This window comes from Leiobunum rupestre, chromosome 1, assembly GCF_980474605.1.
Source record: "Leiobunum rupestre chromosome 1, qqLeiRupe1.1.hap1, whole genome shotgun sequence".
Classification (NCBI taxonomy): domain Eukaryota; kingdom Metazoa; phylum Arthropoda; class Arachnida; order Opiliones; family Sclerosomatidae; genus Leiobunum; species Leiobunum rupestre.
Window position 1 is genome coordinate 46731079 of NC_143384.1, and position 16332 is coordinate 46747410.

Consider the following 16332-nt stretch of genomic DNA (forward strand, 5'->3'; position numbering starts at 1 on the left):
GGAGCTATAAATTTATGAAAAGTCTTACCAAATCCAATGCTAGTAATTTTTTTTTAATTATTTTGGGTTTGCATCTCTAGTATCAATCAATTAGGAAAGCAAATGGGGATACAATTATATATATAGAAGAATTAGTTGATAAGGAATAAAATTTTTTATAAAGTAGTTCTAACAGAGCTTATGCCCCCATTTATGAGCTATAAATGCACTAATAAAGGTATGAAGTTCCTTCCCGCTTTTGACTAAATATAAAAACTTTCTGTGGGCAACCCTGTTATAATGTTAAAGGGAAAAGAAACTCCAACGAGTTCTCAATGGAAGACCCCATCAATTTCCTTTATTCCCTTCACAATCAGGGATTATCAGCGCCGCAGGTGTGAAAGGCCATGGGAGGCAGCGGACAATATTGGAACCCTCGGAGGGTGACAGAAATACGAGAGGTTATATTCCCTTTAATTGAGAATATGAAGAAAGCTCCTTGTTCCCCTTGAGATGTACCAATGAATAACCTAACTTCTGATCTTTTCCCAACTTAGGGGAAAAACACACAGTATATCAGAGGTGTAAAGTATCATGATATTAAGTGGCTACGCAAATGATCAGATGGTTCTTTGGTTGTTTGGCGAATTGATTTAAATTAAGAGTATCACCCCTCATTACATAGGCTTTTATCTCTCCTCTCTGTTCGTGTAGACGGGCATCTAGAATGCAGTGTAACTCCAATTTTGGTTATTTTGGATATTGTTTTATTAAGAGTTGTTCAGTGGTCCCCAAAATTCTTCTAAAGAGGTAAATTTTTTAAATATTTAGCATATTGACAAGATTACATGTGTTTCATCGTGCATTTAATGACATTTTCCATATTTTCCCCCCAGACCCCACCCACTTGAAAATATCCAAAATATCACCTGATATATATTGGATGTATATATTTTCATCGGATATATATCAAGTGAAATCTCTGCTACTATGGCGTTTTCTTTTAAAATGTTGACTTAAGATGGGACCGAGGATAATTGCATATTTATGTGGTCTACATAAATTTTTATTTTTAGAAATATCTGTAATTTCATCAAAAAGGTCAACGAGATCTAATCGTCGCTTGTACACCCCATCAATGTTTACCTCCCCTGGTTACACCTATGAATACACTTTACAGCAAGAAATGGGATACAAGTCTTTGGTGAGCAGTAATAGAATTTTTTAAACCCAATTGATAAAAAATTGTGATTCTAACTTTAATTACGCCATTTTAATTTTAAAATAATTAAGAAAACAATTATTAGACATTAAATTTTTTAAATAGTAAGGTAATAAAATGGTTGACAGTAGTTTCGGCAATGTTCATGCCATCGTCAAGACCTATGGGGTTGTGACATTAAACATCATTCACAGTTAAATTATAATTATGTAAGACAATACATCCCCGAACCAGAGCCAGAGTGGGTCTTAGACCCATCGGTAAACTAGACGATTTCTCCTTTGGCCCCGAGGGTACTATGATTGACCCACTATTATCCCAAATATTTGCCTTGCACCAACCATTCTGGTTGAGCCTATAGGCTCCTATAGCAGCAGCTACCTCTAAAAAAAGATGAAAAGGAAGAGAGTTCAGGTAATTTCTAGAGAAGCACTTGGGGTTGTTCTCATAGCTCCTGTGATGCTGACACAAGCCAGCCTTTGCAGAGTGCGCAGATCGCTCTGCACATTCTTAATTCGGACTCTAGGCCACCAGACCACTGCAGCGTAAGAGAGCAATGGTCTGATGATCATGGTGTACAGCCAGAAGACCACTTTAGGGCTAAGCCCCCATGACCTGCTAACTGCACTTCTGGTTCTCCAGAGTAACATCTTGGCCTTCTCAACTATAGAGTCAAGGTTAGGCTTCCACGTTATTTTGTTGTCAAGAATAAGACCAAGGTACTTCACCTCCGTGCTTTTGTTCAAGATAGTCCCAAATAAGGAGATATAGTTAAGAGTTTTGCAACCTTTTAAGAGTAAAAGCGCTTTGCAGCCTTCATGATGACTGCGCTGGACACCATATCAAAAGCGCCCTCTATATCAAGGAAAACTGCTAACGCTTTTAAGTCCCTTTCAATGCAGTTAGTTATGCCATGAAGGGCAGTCTCAGTAGATTTGCCTTTTTGGTAGGCATACTGAACCGTCGAGAGAGGTGTATGAGAAATAACCTCTCCCCTAATATAATTGTCTACCAATTTCTCCAAAATCTTTAGAAAAAAGGAAGTCAAACTGATTGGCCTAAAGGCCTTAGCCTCGAGATAGTTAGATTTCCCTGGCTTCGGAATAAAGATCACCCTAGAAAGTTTTCAGGTGCTTGGAATATATAAGCCCTATAGATTCTACTAAACATTGGGCAGATAATATCAATGCCCTTTTGCAACAGAATGGGAATTATCCCATCTGGCCCCGGAGACTTATAGGGCTTGAAAGATTTAATTGCCCACATAAGTCTGGAGTGCGTGACAACTTTATTCGCCACTGCCCAGTCTTCCCTTTTGGTACGTACAATCCTAATTTGAAGGGGGGGGGGCGATCAACAGCCAAATCGAAATCTAGCATCGATGACAGCCTAGGCTTATCATCCATCAGATGAAGATTTAAATCATCCCTAAAACCAGGCCAATCGGTTTGCCTGAGATTGCGAAGTTCGGTATAAACCTGAACCACTTTCCACCTGACTTTATAGCAAATGTGTCTGTGATCCGACAGTGATGGCTCACTGGCCACATGCGCATTAATAAGATCTGCAACATTTTCTGTGCACAGCGTGAGATCAATGACCTCTCTTCTGTTACGAGTAACAAAAATTGGTTCATTTTTCTTATTAATAATATGAAGTTTCGTACTAACCACGTATTCCATTAGCTTATCACCACGATCTTTGCAGTTGCTGCTGCCCCAGATAACATGATGAGCGTTAGCATCACAACCTATAATGAGTTTCTTTCCCGACCGCTCACAGTGGTTGACCAGATTGGTCACCTCCTGTGATAGTGGGGGCAGAGCATCCATCGTAAGGAAAGTAAGCAGATGCCAACGTGAGTTAATCATTCCCATCAGTAGTAGGGGAAATGATTTTAACCACGGCAGTATTCCTAGAGTGATAGATTGAGAGCGGAAGGGCATGAATGTCCTTGCGTACCAATTCACAAGCTCTAGGTGAAACGGAATTATAGTCATAATAGACATTACCTGCACTATTAAGACCAAGGATTTTACCCTTGGCAATCCAAGGTTCCTGAATAAGAGCAACATCAATTTGCTCCCCAGCAAGCCTTCCACAAAGTACAGCGGAGGCTGCCTTGGGGGGATGAAGATTTATCTGCACCTCCTTAATGCTCATAGCGACGGGCCTAGATTGGAGGTTGACCGGTGTCACCATCCTCCCCCCCCCCAGTTGTGGGTGTGGAGACCACACCACTCCCGCTAGTTAGGTTAGTTCCACCACCAATCTCCCCCACTTTTGCTCCACCTGGCTGAGCCACCATGCCGAGGACCTCTTCACTGCCCGAGACACTGAGGATTTTGATGTCCTCTCTCAGCGTATCCCCTTCAGAGTAGTCGCTTAACAGTGGCTCTAAGTCCTCTAGTCCTGAAATGTTAGAGTCGTTGGACTCAGATTCATTAATAGGTGTAGGATTAACCACACCCTCTACAGCACTTACGACTGAAGTTTGATTTGGGGTACTGAGTATCCTAAAGATACCCCTATCCAAACCTGTCTGAGCAGCAAAACCTGCCGCTTTGATGGCGTTGACCGACTCACCATTTATTAGAAAAATCCAACGGATGGCAGCCGGTTCCTCAGTTTTGCCCAGCACCTTCTAGCAGCTGGTGTTTAGCGCACAGTTGAAGGTTTGAAGACGCCTGAGTATAAGGCTAAAATACAACGGGGTGTCGGAATGTGTCCCGAGGGGATCGATTACGAAAGGCAGGCTAAAGAGTTTTTCTCGTGCCCCTCTAGGCAGAGAGCTAAGGAGTTGCTGTCGCTTTCCAAATATAATATCAGGTTGGTCGTTGGCCTACTAACAGGTCACTGTCTCCTTAACAGACATCTTTACCTGATTGGAATCAGTGATGATCCAATCTGTAGGGCATGTCAGGCTGAGGAGGAAACCGCCTCTCATGTGCTTTGTAGGTGCGATTACTACGTGGCCCAAAGATTCGAGCATCTTGGTATGCATCAACTGGAAACTTCTGATTTCTATAATATGCCGGCGAAGAAGATTCTCCGTTTTGTGTTGGATATTGGACTTTTTAAGTCTTAAGGTTCGGGTTTGCGCGAACGGGCATTTCCTTAGCCCTTCACCCCTTCATTAATAATAATAATCCTGAGACACACCCTTCCCCTGGCTAGAGCCAGATGTTGTCAAAGACAGACCCTTGCCCAATGTTTTTTTGTCATTTATGTTTTTGAAACTCATAAAAGATCCCACGAGTAAAGAGGAAAGTAAAAGGTCACCCCCCTTAATCATCTGTCCAGTTGGAAGGGTAAAATACAACGGGGTGTCGCCTGGTGTCCCGAGGGGATCGATTAAGATACTGTATTTTCGCTTCCCTGGTAACATTCAGACCTGAGCACGATTCCTTACACCTTGCCTCAAGGAAGAAGCAGAGCCTTAGTTGGCCAGCATGAAGGGCTGCCCCTCCACCTGTTACTCCCTTCCACCACGAAGAGGTACAAGGTTGCAGTTTATCGAAGGGTAGGCCAATGTTACTCTGACCTTTTCCAAGTTATTACAAGCGTTTTTTTATTCTAAACGCATGAAATTAAATAAGGTTGTCATTAGCAATACAACTTTCATTGTTTGAAAAAACCTTATAAATAATAAAACTTTAAATTTGAATTTAACTATTAGTTTCCACCAATAAAATTTGTTGCCATTAAAACCCTTAAGTCGTCTACATTCTAAAAAAAATTAAAATAAATTATTGTTAGCTATTCTTAACCCCTTCAGTGATGTCGGGTGAAACTTCCAAACTCAACACAGAATTAGTTGCTCTAACTTTTTACCCAGGGGCAATGAGCTGAGTATTAGGATAACATTTTTTTAAATATTTCCAGTTTTTAACATACATGTAAAAAATTTGGTAATGTTGATTTCTAGACGAATTTTAGAAGATTATATAAGTTTGCCTGTTAAAAATTAATTTTGTGGTCAGAGTTTTCTAAAATATTCTTGTGCATTTTTAAAATTTTGTTGTTTTAAATTTTTCAACCAATTATATCGGCACAAGTCGCTAATTTTTCAATTATGTACTAATTTTTAAGATTTGCTTTTCCAATAGTAATTAATTATTCATTAACTTATTGACTACAAAAAACGCAAGCATCATTACTTTCCTTTAACTGACAGAATGGTTTTCTTAACTTAAGAGAAATTTTTAAAAACATCAATACCCGTACACCTCATTATCAGAGCTTTCTTGAAAATCCACTTTGGTGTATGGCCCCAGCAAACACTGAGGGACCTTGATATTATAATAATAATAATAATCATCATCTTGGCTAGTACAAAATGATTAATACCCTATACCAATATATCGGCCTATTTTTCTATTATCAGTATTGGCTAATATCGGCTTAAACGAAGCCGATATTAGCCAATACCGGTATTCGAAAAATATTTGCAGGAAAAACATTTAAAAATAATAAAATACTCGATTAGCGCCCTTATGATAAAATTTTATTGCCACAACCTTGCATTTCCCTTCAAAAAGGCAAGTTCTTCAACAAGGCTTGGCTTTAGTCTATTTCAACACTGGATGCAGGTGCCGATAAATATATTCTAGCAAGGCTGTTAAGAATTGGGAATCTTTCTTTATTGGTGCGCCACCATTTGAAAACATTGCTTGTCTTGGGGATTAGAGGCCTGAGAATTTTTCACCAAAGAACGTTTTTAAAAGACCCGTAGAGTGATTGGCCGCACCACGTACGCCAGACCAATTTTTTAGACAGGGGTTTAGAGTTTAAACAAATAAAGTCAACGATATTCGATTTGTGATAGATAATATGTATCAAGAAAAGAATAATATTCTGATATGCTCTTGCAAACTTTTTTAATGAAAAATTAGAATAAAATTTTATGACATTGACTAATGGATTTATATACCCTTTGACAGTGCACTGAACCGTCTTTTACAATGATTTTATCATATATACTACTGTTATGATAGACGACTTTGTTAATATTGGCCAATATATCGCCCACGTATAGCCGATATATCGGTCGACCGATATATCGGCTCTACCCATATCGGTGCATCCCTATACCCTATATTAAGGAAAAGGGATGTTCTTATGAAACATTTCTTATCGGCATCATCCTACATTTTCCTAATTTTTACGATTGTTGAAGGTTAATTTAGTAAGCCTAAAAAGACTACACAATTTAATTCTAATTGGTCAGTGGTAGTAGTAAGAAAAAGTCCATGGTTGAAGCTACAAGTGCCATTTGTATGTATATTGTGTTATTATTCAAATATATTTTTGTTTATTTTTAAGGTAAAGAAAACACTAAAGAATTTGCCTTCACAGTCATTAAACCAGACTGAAGTTTCAGCTGCGAAGAAAAATGACTTATTGCTCATGACTTCCAGTGCAAATACAGATTCACCAACATTTACGTATAATTTTTCACTATTGAAAAATAAACCACTTGCTTCTTTGGTAATCAATTTTGATTTAAATATGTGATGTAACTGAGCATAGTCTGGTGTATTAAATTATCAGTTAAAGTTAATTTATCGAAGAAGGGGATTAAAAAAAATTGCCTCACTAAATTTCAAGGTAAAACCATGTAGTTGGGTGGCGTAGTGGTTAGCATCAGTAGCGCCGCCAGTAGTAGGCACAAGTAGGCATGTGCCTACGTTGAAAATATTTGTGCCTACTTTGGGAGCCTCCAAATTTGGGAAAAACGGCCTCCATTTTTTTAAGAAAAAATAATTTTATACTATTTGTTTTCTGAAATTCTGATATTTTTCGTCGCTTCTCTTAAAAAATTTGTATTCCAGAATTTGTAGGCTCAAAATTACAAAACATATCGCAGGTGCTAGGTTTTTCGGGAACATGTCTTTCAGTAGACACGGGTTACAACTTAAGATTGTAGGAGAGAGATATTGGGGGAAATTCTGCACTTAAGGTGTAGAATTATTTCGCCAAACCATTTGTTGTTGCCCCCTATTGAGTACTGTTGTTGAAAGAAAATCCACCAAAAGGTTTTTCGACAGAGGCTGGTGGGAATTCATCAGTATAATTCATTCCTCTTTCTCACTGACTTATCTAGCGCTATATAGCAAAATATCTTTTTTTTTCTGGGAATTGTTAGTGACCACCAAAAGTTTCCACCACGCTGGCGACGTTTGGCACCTGTTAAGAGGGAAAATGTGGGATAGTGGGAGGGGGGAAAGATAAACCTGCATTGGTCACTGAGAGCAAAGGTGAATATCTCAGAATTCCGACAGCCAATAACTGTTCGGGGGTAGAGAGAGAACAGGTTGTACATACTGGTTTTGGATTACAACATGGAACGAAAGTGGCTTCCTTGACTCGTCGGACCTTTATCGTAGAATTCTCAAGTCTTCATTTCGATTTTTTCCCAAGAAAGGAACAGTTCTCTATTTCAAGTCTCTCAGTCAGTAGTTAGTGTAATTTTTCAAAAAGCCTTTTTAAAGGCTACTACTTTTTTAAACAGCCTTTTTTAAGGTTATTAGTATTTACTCTTTTCATAAAGCCTTTTTCAAGGCTATCAATAAATACTTATTTAACAGCCTTTTTCAAGGCTATCAGTAGATACTTATTTAACAGCCTTTTTCAAGGCTATCAGTAGATACTTATTTAACAGCCTTTTTCAAGGCTATCAGTAGATACTTATTTAACAGCCTTTTTCAAGGCTCAATAGATACTTATTTAACAGCCTTTTAAAGGTTAGTACTTACGCTTTTCAAACAGCCTTTTTCAAGGCTATTAGTAGATACTATTTTAAACAGCCTTTTTCAAGTCTTAGTATTTAAACTTTTCAAAAAATATTTTCAAGGCTATTAGTAGATCATACTTTTTTCAACAGCCTTTTTCAAACTACAATCTTTTGGCTAATTTTAAGAATTAATTTGCGTTTTTATCAAACACGGGAAAGTCCAGGATTACTGCTAAATTGGGATAGAGTTATGACAGAAAATAATGTCTGGCCGAGTTCTCTGAGCAACGAAGAGTAGGGACCCAATTAGTGATTTATATGGTATATTCCGCATTCTTTCCTTTTCGTCTTCAGTTGTAGGACAGTCTCTGCACGTTAACACGATTCCTGTACACATTGGCAAACTAACGTTATTGTCTTTCCTTTCTGTTTGATGTATGATGATTGGTGCATCTTTAATGTGCTATCGGTTTTACTTTCAAACTGTACTCTGAGTATTTTTCGAATAGGACCTAAGACCTTCATACTATTCTGCGTAAGATATCTTTGTACTTCGTGTTTTGATCTAAACTTCTCTCCATTTGGACTATAGTAGTAAACATCAGCCAAACCCTTCGTTTCACCAGTTTTCCTAATAGTTACATCTCTGCGCCACCCGTCTGGTAGTTGTGGAGGTACTGCTCCTCCTATTGCTTGCTTCTCGACTGTTGGAGTTATTTCTCTGTCTGGACTATGTACTCTTTGTGGGGCTTCAACTTGAGGAACTTCAGCAGTATGTTCTTCTTCCGATTCGTCTTCAGGCCAATGGAATATCAAACCCACTTCTCTCCTGGTTTTAATTATATACTCCATACCCATGATTTTCTCATCAAACCTTACGTGTTTGGTTTCAATCACCGTTCTTTCATATGGGTAATAGATCCTGTAGCCACGAGTATTGAAAGCATACCCAACTAATACTCCAAGTTTAGCTCTATTGTTTAATTTACTTTGTTGTCTCTGCTTGGGTTTGTGCGCAAAAGCAAGGCAACCAATGACCCTCAGGTGCGTTGCACTTGGTCTGCCATTATCCATCCAGAAATTCAATGGGACTCTGTTACCAAGTAACGTATGTTTACTCCTATTCTTTAAATATGTTGCTGATAGCAACATTTCGGCCCACATGTTTAGGGGTAATTTAGTATCTTCTATTACTGTTCTTACGGTGTTTAATAATGTTCCGTTAACTCTCTCTGCTACCCCATTCATGGGTGTTGAGTACACGTTTGTTCTTTCATGACGAATTTCCTCCTCTTCACAAAGCTGTGTGAACTCTATTGCAATACTCTAATCCATTTGTCTCAACCAGCCTGATGATCTTCTCAGATTTCTGGAAAACATCATTCACCCGCCATTAAACGCAGGCCATTTAACATCTGGTGCGTAGACATATACTTCAGATTGGTTTGATTAACATGGCCTAGTCGTTTATGCCATACATCTATTTCTTTGGAACTCACTTCATCACCTTGCGCAAGAATGAACCTCCTGTCTGTCATCTCCAACCAAAACGAGCGTTCTTTAATGCATAAAAGTTCTCTGACAACAAAACCGCTTGGAAAACAAATCGTCCCTCTCGATCATAATCTGTATATTTCGAGTTTACGATTACAGCTTTTAAACCCGCCTTGTCAATTATTCTTCCTGATATGAGATTTCGCCTCATTCCTGGTGTGTAAAGTACATCTCTCAAAAGATGGGTATCACCATCTCTACCTCCAATTTGAAAAAAGGGAATCATAGTGATGATAAATTTGTTGAACCAAATTATCGAAACTTTTTGGCAACTTGTTAATTAGTTGATAAGAAATATCCTTGTCTTTTATTTCCTCTCCTGCCTCAGTCAGTTGTCTCTTTACTTCATATAATCTTCCTATAAATGAGGGTAATGTCTCTCCTGGCTTACAGCTAATAGTGAAGAACTCTTCCCTTAAAGCTGCAATCTTTGCTCTTGATTTTGGATAGAAAGCGTCCTTTAATGCCACCCAGGCTTCCCTGGAAGTGTCAGCTTCACCAATTAAACTCCGTTAATCTTCACTGATGGATAAGGCAATTGTTGAGTAGACCTTCGCCTCTCTCAGCTTATACTTCTGTTTTGCATCTACTGTGGCTAATTCTCCTCTTGGTGGTTCCTCAGTTCCATTTACAATGTCTCATAAATCTTTCTCTTTTAAGCTGTACACAGTCTCATAGCTTAATTGGTCAATACGTATTATATTACATGTTAATAATTGTTAAAGCTAATTTAATATACTTTTAACATAATCAGAAAGATGCGATGGAACGTTTTCTGCAATCGTTGGTGAAAATAAAGAACGTCGATTCCGATATCATGAAAGTTCAATATAGCTTTGAAACTATACCAAACGACAGTAAGGCTATGGAAATTGATCCAACTGCTGGAGAGATTTCGGAAATACCAATTAATATCGAGCCTAATGTTACAGATTTAGTTGAAAACCCCAAAAGTAACTTTGACATTGAAAAGGCAGGAATCCCCAACGCCTTGTTTAATTTATCTACATGTATTAGACTGTTCAACATTTTAGATATTAGTTTGTGTTAGCACAGAATCATGATAAAGAAGACCTCATCATATGATAATAACTATTTATTAAAACTAGTTAAAACTAATGAATATTTACATAATTGCAAGTACTAGTATACAAGTTAACTCCATCAAGGCATGAGAGAGACTGCTCCTTTTACATTAGTTGACTCTCATATATATAGTAAGATACGCTCATGTGATAACAAAGCCACCATGCTTTAGATAACTGATAAGATAAGATTAGTACAAACATTATTAGAACAAAACGTTTTTTAGTGACTAACAACAATATTTAAAGATATTAAGAAAACTTGTGTTTTTTTCTTAACAGTTTGGATAAAGATTGTTTGCCCGTTCAACCTACGCTCACTTCCTTTCCCAAAACTTTGATTGGTTGTAAAAATCGAGGCTTTAATTCCTTGTGGTACGCGAAGTACCCAATGCTTGAGTACTCTGTAGCTAGTTTAGCTAAGAAAACCGTTGTCTAAGAAGTTAATGAATCCGGTGGCTTTTACTCTGTTATTGCGAATGAAACTCGTGATAATGCAGGTGTAGAGCAATTAAGTGTTTGCATTCGTTATACTAAAAAGGAAATAGGCGTCGTAGAGAGATTTTTAGGGCACACAGATTTGCATAAGTTTGATTCTGAAAACATCAGCTTAGCTATAATAAACCTTCTAACACAAAGTGGTTTATTAATTGGAAATTGCGTTGCACAAATATACGATGGGGCTAGTGTAATTGATTTATTTCAAGCAATCTACAATTTCCAAAGCAAAGAAGCAGAAAATAATAAAATAATTTAAATCAATAAAAATTCGATTGATATCCATAAAAATTCGATTTATATCCATAAAAATTCGATTTAAATCAAATAAATCGATTTATTTTTAAAAATTTCTAAATCTATTTGCTTTTTCTGTTAATAAATATCTACTATTAAATATTTTTACATTCAAACTGACCTGAGATTAGTAGCTATGACCTAATGCTATTTACCTTTATTAGCATGGCAATTTGTATTTGACAAATATCTCTTACATTTGTTAACTATTAATTATATTCATGCTAGGTTAAAGGAGCTTCAAATCTTTCTTCTGTAGATGTGAAAAGACGTGTTTCAAAGCCACCAGAATTAAGAAAAAAAAAGGGTAATGCACTGAGAACTGTAACAGTTTTTTCTCCAGATCCCAGTGACAATGGTAAATTTTTCTTTTGCACTAAGCTTTTGTAGAAATTAGCCGTGAAACAGTTTTCATTCTATCATGGATTTTGTAGATTGAGTGGGACCAAAATTCATAACTTTGAGAAATAATTTCACCCACCACTAACTCCCCAAGATTCCCTATGCCCATATTTACAGGCCCCAGGCCCCTTAACGCTAAGACTGCTCCCAATAAAATGCAAATGTAAAGTGCCATTCTTATAAGAAAATATATTCTTTACATCCATCATTTCTGTAGGGGAAATTCAGCTTATTGATTACAATAAACATTCAACTTTCATTATTTGAACAAAGTAATTATTTTAATAGTAGTATAAACATTAACTGTATGCTATCGCACTAAGCAGGAGAGTGAGTGACAAGTAAGACAAAAACCATGCGCGCCAAAAACAAGTTGGCCAAGCCCCAAATAGTTCATGATTTCATATTTATGACAAAGCATAGTAAAACATAAAGCTAGTTTTTCTCCTCCTTCTTCACTCCTCCTCTTTGACATAATAAAACAAACTATTTACACTTCCAAATGCAACATTAATTGAAACTTCGTAAGATTGGTATTATTTACAAATTTAGTAAAAAGATCAGCAACATTTTCACATGACTGCACATATTCCAAATTAAAAATGTCTGTTGAAGTTCTCCCAAATAAATCTATAACGTAAATAAATATACTTGGAGCGTTGATTTTCTATATTATTCTTCGATAACGCTATTGCCGATTGATTGTCACACATAACGAGAGGCTTGCCAAATGTAACTCCAAACGATTCTACTTCACCCAAGATTGGTTGAAGCCATAAAAATTCCTTTATTGCTTCCGTTAGTGCTACATATTCCGCTTCAGCCATTGACAAGGCCACAGATTTTTGTTTCACGGACCTCCAGGATATAGGCGATTTCCCCATGTACATTACGTATCCGCTTTATGATCGTCTAGAGTCTTTATCTGTTGCCCAATCACTGTCTGTATATAACCTAATTTCGATGTACACAAAACGTATCGCGCTAGCTGGCATAGTAGAATCCAATGTTTCATACCAGGATTACTGGTGAATTGTGATAGAGCAATAGTCGGGACAAGTACGTTGGGCTACGAACATCAGGCAGCCAATCAATTCTCTGTATGGAGTATCCTCCATGTGCTTCTTATCCTCTATTGTCTCTGGGCAGTCATTCTTTGTTAAGGAAGTGTTCGGTGGCATAGGTAAGCTGACTGGTGCATCACAATGTATATCAAATTTCTGGCTTATCAACATTATATAATCTGTTTGGTGCATTTTCAAAGTACCATCAGTTTTAAAGCCAAATGTTACTCCCAATAGTTTTCGTATGGGACCAAGGTTTTTTAACTTCTACTTAGTTGATAAAAGCTTGAACGCATCATTAACAAGATTTTCACTCCGTGCCAATGTGACCAAATCATATACATAGACCAGTACGACAGTTTTGAATGGGATGAAATATACGCAATTCGTATCTAGTAATTTGGAGAAACCAAAAACCATTGCCTTGCACTCTGGGGTAATCCGTAGAGCGATTTTTGTAACTTGAGGCAATACTGATCTGGGTCATCCTTGAAATACCCTGGGATTTGCTTTATTAATACAGGCTTGTCCAGCGATCCATATAAATATGCATTCTTGACGTCCATAGGACTGTGAGCCCAGCCAAGACATACGACGAATAGTGATATAAACAAACGGACAAGCGTAAAATTGATGACTGGTGAGAATGCTTCTTCATAGTCTATTCCCTGTATTTTTCCATATCCTGTGCCACTATACGTGCCTTGTAAAGGAATACAATTCTCATCATCAGGAACGGATATTCTAACATATGGCCCTGAAAATCTTTCAACGCCCAGTCGCTCTTCATCAAAAGTAACATGCTTTGATTCGACCACTTCATGGTCGTCTGGAAACCATATTCGATATCCCATTGTACACAATGCATAGCCAACAAGAATGCCAGGCTTGGCTATTCTCTCTAGTTTACTCTTACAACGTTGGGAAATGTACAAATGCTTTGCAGCCAATTTGCCTCAAGAATTTGCCGCTTGGTTTTCGGCCCAGCCAGACTTCTAACGGGACTTGCTTTTCCAACTTGGAATGCCTTGATCTATTCTTTAATGCTGCAGCAGTATAGAGCAATTTCCCCCATAGCCCATGCGGAAATTGTGAGTCTTCCAGCAGACAGCGCACAGTGTTCATCAAAGTTCTGTTTACACACTCGGCAACACCATTCATCTGGGGCGAATAAACGTTGGTTCTTTCGTGCTTTAATCCGGCGTCCTTACAGTATTGAGTAAAGCGGTCAGCCAGGTATTCCAAACCATTATCCGTTCGGAGGACCTTTATAATTTTTTCCATTTGATTCTCAACCTCTGCCTTATAAGTCTTGAAAATATCGAAGGCTTCGCTTTTCTTCTTCATACCGTACACCTTCAAGTAACGACTTTTATCGTCAATAAATGTTATGTAATAGCCAGCTCCTCCTAAAGTCTTAATAGGCGAGAGCCCCATACATTGGAATGTATTAACTCCAAAACATCTTTACTGCAGATTTCGTTCAACGGCGCATGCGTACATCGTGTGATTTTTGATAACCTGCAGGCACAACACACCGTAAAATCGTCCTGTGACTGAGGTGAGAGCGAAGGACAGTCTCTAACAAAACGGCCTTGATCTCCACAAAGAAACAAGTACGAGGACGTTGAGAATCAGGTAAAGCCCCGGAGTAACCAAATAAGAAAAAGGTTTCCTGGTAGGACTCTGAGGCCCTGGAAGCACAGATCCCTCTGGAGGCGAGGAAGAAAGAAACTGGTCGAATCACCTTCACCCTAATGACACCGAGACGCAGAGGATCCCTCTCCCCAAACTCCATTACCATCCAATACACCACCCATACACAACGCCTCGGGGGATTCTAACCCATTCAATGGTCCTTGAATCCCAGTTCCACTGTTAACAGGATTAGTAGGCAAGGACGGAGCACTGTCCCGCCCAGGTTAAGGTAAAGCTCCTGAAGCCAATGGCTGCCCATAGATCAGATTCAATAAATCCCTATCTATCTCCCTCAGCACAGATTGACGTTCTTAATCGACCGCCTCCCTTTGCAAGGCCTGATAATCAGTATCCCCATCAGAACTAGACACCCCCGGATACCAGGACCGATCACTATTATAATAGGGATCCCTGCGCATATCTTTGAATGTTCTCCCCAGGAAATTGACGCTTACCCCTATCCTGAGATTACTGGGTAACACCAGGATAAGAACCCGGTGATTGTGCCCGCCAAAACTGGGTAGTCACTTGGCGCCTTACTGTGGCCAGAGATCCGCCAGTTTTCCAAAAAGTTCGTTTCTAGGGTTATTTTGACATAAATTTTAATTTTTGATTTTTAGAATGATCGACTCAGCCATATGGCAAATTTTACCTTGACTCTTATTTCAATCCCCAATGTATATCTTGATTGGCTTAGCATAGACACACTGTTTAATTCTGTTGGTATTAAAAAAATTAAAGGGTAGAGTAATCCAATAAAATGCCTGTTTTATTCAACCATTTTATCTGAAGGGTTTTAAAAGTTTAACCTTTGATCTCATAAATTTTGTTTTCTGCATTTTTTTCCTATTCTAAATCAATCAAAGTATCAGAGTAATAATTTCTTTATGTTTAACCCCTCCTTCAAAACGCACAAATTACACATTTTTGAGATTTAATTTGGAAAAAATATGTTTAAAAATTAAACCCAAACCACATTTTTTTTTATAAAAATCTATCGGGGAACAAAAGATTTCAAATATTTTTGTTTTGTTTGCTAAAACTTAAATTTATGGAAAAAGCTTAGAATTTTACTTTTTCAAAAACTACATTAGAATTTTAAGTTTTGAATCAGAGCTGATGGTACATTCATGGGGGTTTCATATTAAGCCATTTTCAAAATAATGTGTTCATTAGCATAATTGCTTATATCTTGAAGGTCAAAAAGAACATAAAAGAAATGCTACACCTACCACTCAATACAGGTTAGTTTTTTACTTTTTTCACTACAGTATTTTAGTAAATTCTTTTGCTTTTTTGAAAAATTCAAAAAGTGCTGACATTTTGAAGTTTTCAACAAATTGGAAATCATGTTATACTTTCAGTGCACATATGTATCCACTTGTTACGTTAAACATCAAAATTAACGTTAATGGACTACACTAGAAAAACGAGTTTGAAAAAGTATATATTAATTTGTTGATTGTTCAAAAAACCAATACAGGGTGTTTTAATTTGATCATGCCAGGCACTTTGCTCTAACTATATTACCTAGAAAAAATTATAATACATAGAATTATGAAATTTTCAGGATGTACACTATGGGGGAAGTTGTTCTTATTTGGAAATTTCAGCGAACTCGTGACGTTGTTCACGGGGTTGTAGTTCTCATTTTTTCAACGCTAGGTGCTAGACGAAAATTGTCAATGAAAATGTTGTAGAGCATACTCGACAACCTTAAATGTAATTGGTTTGGTCGGAATAGGTTAATTTGTTACTGAGATATTAGGTTATGAAAAATAACAAGTTGGTAGTAGC

General features: G+C 37.6%; 1 protein-coding gene across 1 annotated transcript in view; it reads left to right on the top strand.

Annotated features, from left to right (window-relative positions):
* LOC149963098 (uncharacterized) overlaps positions 1 to 16332 on the top strand; it is a 37430-nt gene that overhangs the window by 2076 nt on the left and 19022 nt on the right. Inside the window, exons 3-6 of the mRNA XM_090170476.1 lie at positions 1056 to 1183; positions 6527 to 6691; positions 11600 to 11729; positions 15734 to 15779. Of these exons, the coding sequence (XP_090026602.1) occupies positions 1056 to 1183; positions 6527 to 6691; positions 11600 to 11729; positions 15734 to 15779 (469 nt within the window). The remainder of the gene's footprint in view (positions 1 to 1055; positions 1184 to 6526; positions 6692 to 11599; positions 11730 to 15733; positions 15780 to 16332) is intronic.